At 50.8% G+C, this 11,969-nt stretch overlaps 2 protein-coding genes across 5 annotated transcripts in view; both read right to left on the bottom strand.

Moving 5' to 3' along the window:
- Window positions 1-1,034: 1,034 nt before the first annotated feature.
- On the bottom strand, window positions 1,035-2,234 carry LOC140915296 (putative protein BRICK1). Its single transcript, XM_073354878.2, has 3 exons — window positions 2,117-2,234; window positions 1,723-1,805; window positions 1,035-1,123 (listed from the first exon to the last, which is right to left on the bottom strand). Exons 1-3 carry the CDS (start codon window positions 2,232-2,234, stop codon window positions 1,097-1,099), a joined length of 228 nt encoding a protein of 75 aa, XP_073210979.1. The 3' UTR covers window positions 1,035-1,096.
- A 1,753-nt stretch (window positions 2,235-3,987) lies between these two features.
- FANCD2 (FA complementation group D2) overlaps window positions 3,988-11,969 on the bottom strand; it is a 188,493-nt gene continuing 180,511 nt past the window's right edge. For all 4 annotated transcript variants that reach the window (XM_073352718.1, XM_073352719.2, XM_073352722.1 and 1 more), the window contains 3 exons: window positions 9,878-10,024; window positions 7,726-7,809; window positions 3,988-4,805 (listed from right to left, as the gene is read on the bottom strand). In XM_073352718.1, the coding sequence (XP_073208819.1) occupies window positions 4,734-4,805; window positions 7,726-7,809; window positions 9,878-10,024 (303 nt within the window). In that variant the 3' untranslated portion in view covers window positions 3,988-4,733. The remainder of the gene's footprint in view (window positions 4,806-7,725; window positions 7,810-9,877; window positions 10,025-11,969) is intronic.

The raw sequence follows: 11,969 nt of genomic DNA, 5'->3' as shown, positions 1-11,969 counted from the left end.
CCATGCTCCCGCCCCGGTATCCTGGCAACCCAGACAATGCACTCCAGCTATACATCAGCTCAGACCTCATCAGCAGAGGCAGTTTATTGTTGAAACACAAATGAAAGACACCCCCATGTGACGCTACAGAATACAAAAGACATAGAAAATTCTGAACCCACCCTGCCCGGAGAGTTTAAACTTGGCACATTACCTATTCCCCTGCCTCCTGCCCCCTACCGCCACAAACACACACTGCCCATCTACTGCTCTGCTCACGGACTGGAAGGATGGATATACTGACATTTTTGCTAAGAGAGATAAGTTGCAGTGTTTGCTGAAATAGGGGTTCTTAACCTTTTTCTTTCTGAGGGCCCCCTCCATGCTATAAAAAGTCCACAGCCCACCTGTGCCACAACAACTAGTTTTCTGCATATAAAAGCCAGGGCCAGTGATAAGGGGTAGCAAGCAGCGCATTTACCTGGGGCCCCATGCCATAGAGATTCCGCAGAAGCTACATGGCTCAGGTTTTGGCTTCAGCTCCTGGTGGCCTGGCTCAGGGCCCCAAGCTACAGCCCCATGCAATGGGGCTTCGGCTTTCTGCCGTGGGCCCACGTGAGTCTAACTGGCTCTACTTGGAGGACCTCCTGAAACCTGCTTGCGGTCCCCAAGGGTTGAGAACCACTTTGCTAAAGGAACTGAAACCACCAGTGGAGTGGCCCATGAACAGCAGGGACACCCACTTCCTCAGCCGGTCAGCTCCCAGAGAAGTTTTCTTCCCACAAAGTGACCTTTGGCCAGAGAGATTCTGCAGCTACAAAGTGTCGGAGTTCTACATGCACAGCTGGGAACGAGAGAGAGGTTAAGTGGCACAGGAGTATTTGACAGCTGCATGAATCGGTCTGTACCAAATCACTGAATCCAACATGCTCATTTGCATTTTATCAATTTCCCCTGGAGGAATGCACTGAAGGCAGAGATACTGCATTGCAGGGAGCAGAAACAAGCTGAAGTCCTGCTAACCAATAGAAGTAATGAAGAAATCAGATGCCCTACAGTGAATTCTGGCACAGCCGCACAATCTTCTCCAGGTCAGCTCCCCACCAGCCTTCAGCAGTTAGGTGAGAGTTTCGCCCTTTGTTACCTGCTGAAGGAGAGCACAGCCTGCAGTCACCAAGGGCTAGCCAGTCTGCCCACTCAGGGAAAGTTAATGAGAGCTCCGGTACACTGGGAACTAGGTAAAAGTCGTCCCTCGCAGCAAGGCTGGGAGGGGCAGGAGTCCTCCCCAGGCCAGTGTCACCAATTCACCAAGATCTCCGTTCTCTCTTTAGCTCTGTTGGCCAAAACCAATGCCCCAATGTAAGTACTGCTGGGATGCCCACCAGAGCGTACAGAGAGCAGGAGCTCCAGTGCTGCTGTTCGGGAGAAGGGCCTGCAACACCACCCCATAGTAACAACTAGCGCAGCTGGGCTCTGTGTGGGAGTCGCGCACGTCCCCCCACTGTGTAAAGAGCAGATTAGCTAGTAAGGCACAGCGTTACCTGGGAGGTGGGGGGGGGGGTACAGCAGGGCAATACCCACTGGAGATGGGGTAAAAGCTGCAGAGGGGCTTGAACAGCAAGGCCCCGGCTGTCCCTGAGCTGCTAAGCGTGGGCTGAGCCCTGCCTTGAGCTACCCGCAGGGCAGCCCTCCATCCCGTGCCAGGGCTATTCCCGGTGTTGCCTCCCCTGCGCTACCCCTCACCCTGGCCTCGATGTACTCGATCCGTCGCTCCAGCGCTGTCAGCTTCTCGTTGAGGGTGGCGAGTCGGGAGTAGCAGGACATGTCTGCGGGAGAAGGGGCGGCTCATCAGGCCCCGCAGTACCCAGCCAGGACAGGTGCGCCCCACCTCCGCCCACCGGGGAGCCCCGACTGCAGAACCCGCCTCACCCTAACAGAGCGCGGGGGCCAGAGGGGCCAGGGTGGGATGGAGCCAGGCTGGGGTCGAACCAGGATGAGAAGATGGAGCCATCCCAGACCTGGCAGGGTGGCTGGAGCTGAACCAGGCCTGAGGGAAGAGCTGGACCGAGTGAGGCCTGGGGGCGAAGCCGGGCTGCGGTGGAACCTGAGGGTGGAGCCAGGTCAGGCGCGTACACACCGAAGGAGTTGAGGAAGTCCGTGATCTTCTTGATGGAGCTAGTGATCACTTTGATGTACTCGCAGTTGGCCCAGTCCTGGTGGATCTCGTGCTGCACCAGGTTCTCTTGCAGTGACATGGCCATCGCCGTCACTCTGCGCCCAGCCCCCCGTCGCACTGCGCATGTGCGGGCACGGATTGCAAAGGGGCACAGGACGGATCCCTGCCTTTACGAGCCGTTGGGTGGGGGTGAGCCTGCAGGAAGCCCGGATCCCAGCAGAGACCTGCCTCCTTCCTGCCCCAAGCCAGGGGCAGACAGCCCTGCCCAGGGCACCCCACCCTGGGAAGAGCACAGGAGGGCGAGGTTAGTGATGGCCTCTACACCCCTACGACCACTCCCTCGAGCCCCCAGCCCCCGCTGCAGCCCCCCCGACCCTGGGGCCACCCCCCGTCTACAGCCACGGCTACCCTCTAGCCATCCCCAATGCCCCCCATAACCACTGCTACCCTTCCCATATAGCCACCCCTCTCACACCCCTTATAGCCAGCACTTCCCCCTCCCTTCTATAGCCACCCCCTTCAGTACCCTCAGTACAGGAGCAGCAGGTTTGTATAATATCTGGTGGTGCCCAGAAGGGTCCAAGTCATGCCTCCTCTTCCCCCCCCCCCCGCAACCTCCTTAAGGGTCTGGGAGGAAGTTTGGGTGTGGGAGGGGGATGATGTCAGGCTCTGGGAGGGCATTTGGGTGCGGGCTTTTGGCTGGGGCAGGGGATGGACTCTGGGAAGGCATTGGGGTGCGGGGGGTAGGCTCTGGGAGGGAGTTGGGGTGTGGGATGTGGGCTGGCGCAGGCAGTTGGGGTGCAGGGGATGGGCTCTGGGAGGGAGTTTGGGTGACGGGTCTTGGCTGGGGCAGGTGTGTAGGAGGGGGCTCAGGGTTAGGGTACAGGGGGCGAGGGCTCTGGCTGGGGTCACAGGTTCTGGGGTGGGACAAGGCCAGGGATGAAGAGCTTGGGGTGCAGACAGGTAAGCCCTGGGCTAGGGCCAGAGAGGAGGACTCCCCCCAACCCTCTCCCCCACTGCTGCTGCCCCTCACCGTAGCCTCACTGAGGGTGGGGCAGACGCAGTGATGGTTGGCGGGGTGTCACTACACTCACCCAAGCCCCCTCACCTCCCCTGTGGTGGGTGGGTGCTGGAGGGGGTGCCATTACATGTTGCTTCCTCCCCTGCTGCAGCCTGCTGCTCCACACCATAGCCTCATGGGGAGGGGCTGCCCTTTGCCCCGTGACCGTGGGGGGCAGGATTACAGGATCAGACACTCAAGGAAGCCCGGGCAGCTGCTCAGGTGAGAGATTCAGAGGTCTGTTTCGGCATCTTCTTCCACTGGGTGCTGGGTCCTACCAATCATGTGTGCACCTCCTCTGGTGCAGCAGCAGTAGCCAGCTGCCTCAGCCTGCTCTTGTGCTGTAGCCTAGCCTTAGGCGGCAGCACCGGCAAAGGACAGCAGCATGGAGCGGCAAAGGAGAGCAGCCGCCCACTTTTAATCAGGCAGGGACGCTCCGGGGCTGGGGGGAGGCACACCGAGGGCGGGGGGAGAAGGAGGGCAGCAGGCGGGGAACGCTCCAGGCAGGGCCGGGGGAGAGACCAGCCTCCAAACACTGGTGGAGCTGGGCCCCCAGCCCTGAATATTGATGGAGCCTGGGCAGCATGGGCCCATGTAACTCACCGCTCCTGCCTCTGTAATCATCACAGCCATGGCTGCCCCATACACATCCAGGCTATGCTCTAGAAAAGGCATGTTGGTCGGAGCTGTTAGACCCCCAGAGAGCTTCTCCCACAAGGAGAGCTTTTTGCTGTATCCTTACAATACACAGTCAGTCACCAATTTCATGTGCTCAGGGCAGGAATTACAGTTTATTCAATGAGTTAGTAAACAAGGCATTTGGAATTAGGGTGTTTTTTGTAATTTACAACTATAACAAGCCTTTCCCTCAACATTAATGAGCACTTTAGGTTGTCACTAATGAGGGAATTTGGATTGCTCTCCCACTGATTCTTCTGTCCCAATAAAGGGCCAATGCACAAAGGTCATTCTCACGAGGGCTCCAACGGCTGGACTGTTGAGGGAAGATGGGTTCTGTGCAAATATTTCATAGCTACTGTTCAAGAACAGGGCAGATTATTTCTGCAAATATCACTTCTCTCACTTTGGCAACTAATCCAAACTCTCAATATGTTTCTAGACAGAAAGCCACAGAGTTTCCCCTTGAAATCCACTCCCTAGAGCAGCACAGAAGGAAAGGAATTCATATGGAAAAGAGTTTGTTAGGGAGGATCTGGAGGGAAGAACAAATAAAAATCGTTCTAGGTCTGACTTTTTTTTCCAATATGTCTGGGTGCAAAACTCCCAACAGATATAGACTGCACAACCAACACTAAATGGGGACTAAATCCCAACTATAAAGATCTGGCTACAAGTGAACCTTCTTTACTGTTGCACAGTATTAACATCTCATCATGTTGGAGGCATACAGCCTCCAACCCACAGAGTCTATTCAGCTGTGACAGGTGTGGATTGTTTTGGATAATAGCAAGCTTCTATGCTATGGTGAGCTAACAGAGTGCTGGTAGGCTACAAGGTCTACTCAGAGCTCTCTTCATCATCATCATTGTGCTCGGATCCATCCTCGCTCCCTGAAATGTCACCTTCCTCCTGGAAAAGAGAAGAAATATTTATAGAACCAAGGACTGGATGTAACCTTGGGGGCCTGCAGACACAGATTGCATACAAGTCCTCCTAAGTGATCATTGGCAGGCCAGAAATGTCCATATTCAAACAAAAAAGGGCCAAATTCTTCTCTCATGTAGGTATTGTCTCACTATGGAGCTGAATGATTTCTACTTCATCAGCCATCTTCTACATTTGTTCCACCAACCATTCAGTGCATCTATAAGAAGCCCTGAAATTTCACCCCATATCCAGTCTGCTAACATGCCACTAGTACTCTGCTGCACTGATCTGAGACAGTCCCGGAGGACCTTGTGGACCTCTGTTTACTGCACGCTATCAGTCCATTCTCAAACATTTTTTGCCAAGTACTATAGGATTCCTCTGGTTTTGGAGAATTATGGGAGTAGAGGTCAAACTCCCATGATTTCCTTGTAAGTATCCTATAACTCACCTGCTCACCATTTCCAAGCTGTTTTAGCAACACAGTGGATACCAAGGAGTGCTGAAGTAGCTGCATAGGGCAGAGTGGTTGGTGGTACTAATCCAAGGAGGAGAAACTGGATGTGGAAGGGAGAGTGCAAGGGATCCTGAGGGAAGTGTCTTGAAGGGAAAGAGAGTAGAATCTCCTGCCTGATCCTCCAGACCTGCCTATTTTGTAGCTCTGTCATAGAATCATAGAATATCAGGGTTGGAAGGGACCTCAGGAGGTCATCTAGTCCAACCCCCTGCTCAAAGCAGGACCGATCCCCAACTAAATCATCCCAGCCAGGGCTTTGTCAAGCCTGACCTTAAAAACCTCTAAGGAAGGAGATTCCACCTCCCTAGGTAACCCATTCCTGTCCTGCTATCTCTGACCCTGGAGGACTAGGCACTGCCACACTGACTGGGATAGGGAAGTTAGCTGGCAGAGGAAGAGGTGTTGGGTGGAAACAAGAATGATTAAAGGATTAGAAGATATGCCTTATAGTGACAGACTCAAGGAACTCATTTGAGTTAGTTTAATGAACAGAAAGTTAAGGGCTGACTTGATCACAGTCTATCAGTACCTACATGGGGAACAAATACTTAATAATGGGCTCTTCAATCTAGGAGATAAAAGCATAACATGCTCTAATGGCTGGAAGTTGAAGCTAGACAAATTCAGACTGGAAATAAGATGTACGTTTTTAACAGGGAGAGTAATTAATTGTAATTGGAGTCATTCTCCATCAGTGACCATTTTAAACTCAAGATTGGCTGTTTTTCTAGATCTGCTCTAGGAATTATTGTGGGGCAGTTCCTGGCCTGTATTTTACAGGAGGTCAGAGTAGATGATCACACTGGCCATGGAATCTATTAATCTATGTTGTCAACAAGGTTTGGTTGGAGCTCATGCCCTGCAGCTTGGGAGGACTGCTTGAGAGTGCCGCTGGGGAGAGCCACTACAGCAGGACACCAGCAAAGGCCTGCCTTCCAGGGGTGGGAGAGAGGCAGAGAAACCACTGTCCTAAGTAGCAGGATCACTCAGGCCAGAGGTGGGGAAACAGGCAGAGAAAAAACATGAGAGTGAGTGAGAGTGTGTGTGTATGTGTAAAAAAATAGCACAAGCTGCTAGTGACTGAGAAAGGGCTCTTAAGGGTCTGGGGCTGGTGGGAGCCTGCACTCCTGCCTACAGAAGCAAGAGGGTGGAGCTAGCCACTAGCTGCCTCTGGAAGTATGCTGTAGGGAACAATCCTGCCCTTACTGGCGCAGTAGGAAGAGGGATAAAATGTGGCCTAATAAGGCATTTCCAGCTTTCATTTCAATGACTGCTTAGGAGACACCAGTATTCTTCCCATTCCAATGGACACAAGAGGGAGCTGGAGTGTCTTTGCCTCCCAGTAACCAGAAAGGGAAATAGGCTGGTTGATTTGGGGTCCCAGTTTTGGTTCATCTGGACTTTCTTTAGCTTAACTTCAAGTCCAGGATGTATCCCCTGGCCCAGGGGTGGGCAGACTATGGCCCGTGGGCCGGATCTGACCTGTCAGGGCTTTGGATACGGCCTGCGGGATTGGCACCCCCCGTGGTGCCGTGGGCCCCGCACCGCTCCTGGAAGCGGCTGGCACCACATCCCTGTGCCCCCTGCCGCCCCCTTCTTGCACCTCCACCCCCTTCCCTGAGCCCCCTCATATACCCTGCACCCCAACTCCCTGACCTGAGTTCCCTCCTGCACTTCACACCCCCTCCTGCACCTCCACCCCCTTCCCTGAGCCCCTCATATACCCTGCACCCCAACTCCCTGACCTGAGTTCCCTCTTGCACTTCACACCCCCTCCTGCACCTCCACCTCCTTCCCTGAGCCCCCTCATACACCCTGCACCCCTCCTCTGACACAACCCCTTGCCCTGAGCCCCTTCCTGCACACTGCACCCCCTCCTGCACCCCAACCCCTTGCCCCAGCCCTACATTCATGGCCCTGCATGCAATTTCCCCACCGAGATGTGGCCCTTGGGCCAAAAAGTTTGTCCACCCCTGCCCCAGACTCTGCCCAGTTCATCTGAAGGAAGCAGAACACTCCCCATTGATTTACCAACTGTGGCACATAGCCTTCTCACCCTACCAAGAGGCTGTGCCTCATCTTGAACTCAAAATAGCAAACAAGACTGATTCTGCTTGCATCGCTCAGGTTATTAACTCAGTCAAGAAAACCTAAGGGCTTTGCTGTCTGCGTTTTTTTTTTTAAGATAGATTTTTTTCAGCAGGCAGCAAGACCCTAATACGGTGAGGAGAAAGCACTGTCACGGAGCTGAGCAAGTGAGAGAGATGGTCTTTGCTCCTGCCCTGCCGAGAGAGCAGACACAAACTGTAACTCAACTGAAATACCATCAGGGTTATGCTCAGGAACCATAAAAGCAATAGGCACTGCTGCCGTGTACAGAAATACCTCAGCAGGATCTTCTCTGGGGAGCTGGGAAACTCCCTCCCCTGGGTCATTCTCTTCAGAATCCTGAGACAGGATCTCTTCTCCCTAAAGTGAACATGGTAAATACTTTATCAGGCAAATTCATGCATGGAGCAGAAATAGCGACCCCTGCTGGAACAGAAATGCATTGCATTTGGTTGCAAATGAGATTTCTCTGCAGAAATGAGCTGCCCCTCTCCTCCCTCTCAATGTACTGCTTCACTTCGGTGGGGGTGGGGAAAGAAAATGGCCAGGCCTCTTTTTTTAAAAAAAAAATTATGAAATGAGGTTTGGCAGTTTTGGGGCCCCCATCTGGCCCAAGTTGAAGTGCCAGCCATCAGAAAGAAGGAAAAAGGCAAGGGGCAGTCAGGGCTCCTAAATGTCAAACATTGCAAAAATAAAAATGGTCTATTCGCTTGTCTTTGGACAGCATTTCTCAGTGCAGGGGTCCCCACACAAGCCTGTGCACCAGTTATTCCCCATCCGAGCCTACAGAACAGCAATGAAGTGGTGCACAAGGACCTCTGAATTTCACCCAAGTGAGAATCGGTAAAAAATGAATGCTCTCTCAACTTAAAGAGCTAGTGCAAAAATATTCAGCATCAGTTCCACTAACAATGCACAGACAGCCGCTGATCTTTCTCTGAACAAGCATGCTTGTAGTGCAGGCAGTTAAACCAAAAGTAACTCCCATTTTTTAAAATGAATAGGGCCTCACATGACTCTGGGTGCTTTCTATTTACACTACTGTTGGTGGAGATCAGTTGCAAGGGGAAAGGCTTGTGAGAGCAGTGTCTTTCTGTCACTGACTTGTGACAATTCAGTACAAAACATTGGCAGGAGAATATTAATGTAACACAGTGAAGCACTCAGAAGCCAGTAAACACCAAAACATTAAGGCTGCCTGTACAATCTTAACTCAAAAACACCAGGGGCAGAGTTATTACACCACAGTGTCTGAATGACTTGGTCACATACTACAGTTCTGCAAGACCACTGTCTCATTCAGTGCACAGCCAAGAGGGCAGGAGTAAACAGTGAATGACACCTCTACAGGTGTCTACAGAACTCCTGCCTCATTCGGGGTCAAATTCTATATGCTGACATTATTGGAATTACTCTGGATTTACCCTGGTGCAACTCAGATCAGAATCTGGCCCTGACTACATAAGCTAGCTGGTATGCAGTGAACGAAGCAGAGGAATGCTCACTGAATGATGAGAATAAACATATGAATATAATACACTTACAAATAATTAATTTTATTGATTGAAAACATTTACACTTAGAATTTATATTTTAGTTTTTAAGTGTATTTAAGGTGCAGCTCTACTCTGAAAAGCGACCATGCAAGAACGATTCCTTCCTATCTGCAAACTTTATGAGACTGATCTACTGACTTTGATGACCAAAGCAAATGTATACCTCATCTTACTGATGATGATGCTGATGTACAAGATGACAAGACCTAACTTGAGTCACAGTTTCCAGGCTGAATTACAGGGCTGGACATTAGGAAACAAAACATTGTTTTCTTTGTAATCTGAGCATATTGCTTGTTCTGAGCTAGCAGCTGTTATGAACTGTGACTACAGAAAACCTTGTTGGTGGGATTTGAAAGATTCCCTCCTATCTGCAAACAGTACGAGAGGTCGATCTGCTGACTTTGATGCCAAAGCCCTTGTTGAGGTTGGGGTGATCTCTGGTAAGCTTATTAGGATGCATGTAGGTTCTTTTATTGTTTTTAATGTTTTCTCTGTAATGCTTTCTCCTTAGGAATAAACATGGTTGCTTGGAAAGAGCTGTGTGGTAACTTCACTGCGGGAAATTACACTGTTTATAGCCTTTGAGGAGAAGACAACACAGGCGTGTTTAGCCAGACTGCCTTGCGGGGGAACTCACAGTGCAGGCACAGGGGTGTGTGGCCTGGAAATATCCCAGTCAGGTGGGAGAGAAATGCGGGTCTTCAGCCAAGAGAAGCAACGGCTGGGGAGCTGGAAGCCTGAGAGTGGCTGCCCATGCTGGACCATGGAGAGGGAATACAGGTGCAATTTCCCTGAGCTGTGACAGTATCCAAAGCAAAAAAAAACCAAAACATCCCACTTCACAGGACTGGCAGTGCTGTGATCCTTACCTGCAGGTCCCTGTTTTTGAGGATGCCCACCCAGAATGCTTCCTGGCAGTGATTGAAGGCCAACATGGCTTTTACTCGGTATACAAATTGCTCCAGAGACTTTTTCAATAAAGGCACGTGGTTGGTCAATCCTAGGTCTTGGTGAATCTAAATATGGGACACAAACACAATGAAATTACACCTAATTCTTGCTTAGCTTCTCCTGCTCTTTAAATTTTATGCAGTGGGGCATCTTGGTGTAAAGAAGAGATGCAAAAGCAACTACTGTAGTTATTCTCCTGACAACTCTAATGATTCTTAAGATGTTGTACTAGTCTGTAAGCAAGGTTACACTTATCCTTCTTATACAGATGGGCAGGAACGAAGCAACCAGGGATATTGTGTGGCTGGAATAGTCCAAGGAGAATGCTGCCATCTCTAGTCCCATACACTTTTAAACCTGATTAATATAAAAAAAGATTTAAAATCTTTGCAACCTTTTTTTAGCCTTTTGTGCAAGAGGGAGACAAAATTACTCCTCTGAGCAACCCAAAATTCCTATCCAATATGGAGAAAGGCCCAGTGAGCCCAAACATCCCCGCCCAGTCCCACAAGGGCAGCTGGTAACTCCCACACAGAAATCCAACTCATTCCCCTTTAATCTGTTCAGTACTGTGGAGGGACCAGTTTCTCCTGGAACCCATCTGCTCAGCCAGGGGCCTGTTCTAGCAGTTTAGCACTGTACAGCAGTGATATAAAACTCTTCTGAGTAAATCACATCCTATTGTCTTTGCTCAAGGCTAATCCTTGTTTTGCCAGTCTCCTCTCAGATGGAATCCCAGTCACCCAGTGTCTATCATACATACACTTCCTCTCACTAAAATGTACTGTGCATCAGGTAGAGTGATGGAAGCTGCATACTCTGCACTGAGTGCTTTAGGAAGAGGGAGCACAAGATCCCAGAATTCATTTACAAGGCTATAAATCCCTGCTCCCTGGCTGGCTGCCCTCCCAAGTTCCTCTCCTTTGGCAATGCCCTTCCTCCCTGTCTCAATAGCCTCTCCTGTCAGGGTTCCAAAGAGTCCCTACACAGCACACAGGCTCCACTGGGATTCCTGGCTCCAAGCATTCTCACATGGATTAAAAACCTAAGGAAATTCCCTGGTAAAACACTTAGCTAGGCTGGAGTTAAGCTTGTAACTGTCAGGTACTGAAGAGAAAAACTGAAGAGAATGCTGATGCTGTTATTAGTTTCCTCCAAAGAGATGCAAACATGGTCTTGAAAGGCACACTTAGGGCCATCCGCTCTGCTGTTACACTTCTTCCTCTGCTAAAATGGACGTCCCAAGCACCAGGCCTTCAAGCAGAAACTGCCAGGGGCCCTGGGACAGCCAGAGGGATGGGCAATGGGATCTTCCTGGGACAGGAACATCAGCGTACCAGATCCTGGGCAGTCAGTCAGTCTGAACCTTCTCTGCTCCTCTGCCAGCACTGGGATAGGCAGAGGAACTTTGCATGGCAGCATGGGGTCAAAGTCAAGACATGGATTGGTCTATTTGATTTGTAGTGAGGTGGAGTGGCCTCCCTCCCCACTCGAGAACAAGGGACAGCTATAGGTGGGAAAAACGTCCTCTGCCCTACCTTGATCTCTCTGTGATAGCTGCAGAATTGATTCAGCTGAGAGCCAAGCTCTGCAATGAACAGAGGGCTGGGATGCCTCCCGCTGAACAAATCAGGTGAATTACTTGCTTGAAGTGGAAGCATTCCCTGCAGGAGGATCCTGCTGGTTGAGCTAGCCTGTCTCCTAAGCAAGATGCCAAGTAGCAAGCAGGTGAGATTCTGCCCAGAGGAACAGTTTTTTTTTGTCTCCTTGGCTGGAGAGCTGCTTCTTGTGTCTCCTCTTGTTAATGTAGGGTAGAGCTGACATAATGATTTCTGGTTTCAGAGTAGCAGCCGTGTTAGTCTGTATTCGCAAAAAGAAACGGAGTACTTGTGGCACCTTAGAGACTAACAAATGTATTAGGATGACCAAAGGATGACCCAACACTCTCACAAATCTTGGGAGACAGGCCAGTCCTTGCCTACAGACAGCCCCGCAACCTGAAGCAAATAC

Source organism: Lepidochelys kempii, chromosome 7 (assembly GCF_965140285.1).
Source record: "Lepidochelys kempii isolate rLepKem1 chromosome 7, rLepKem1.hap1, whole genome shotgun sequence".
Taxonomy (NCBI): domain Eukaryota; kingdom Metazoa; phylum Chordata; order Testudines; family Cheloniidae; genus Lepidochelys; species Lepidochelys kempii.
The sequence above is the reverse complement of the archived record's forward strand: the minus strand, read 5'-3'. Positions and strand labels throughout refer to the sequence as shown.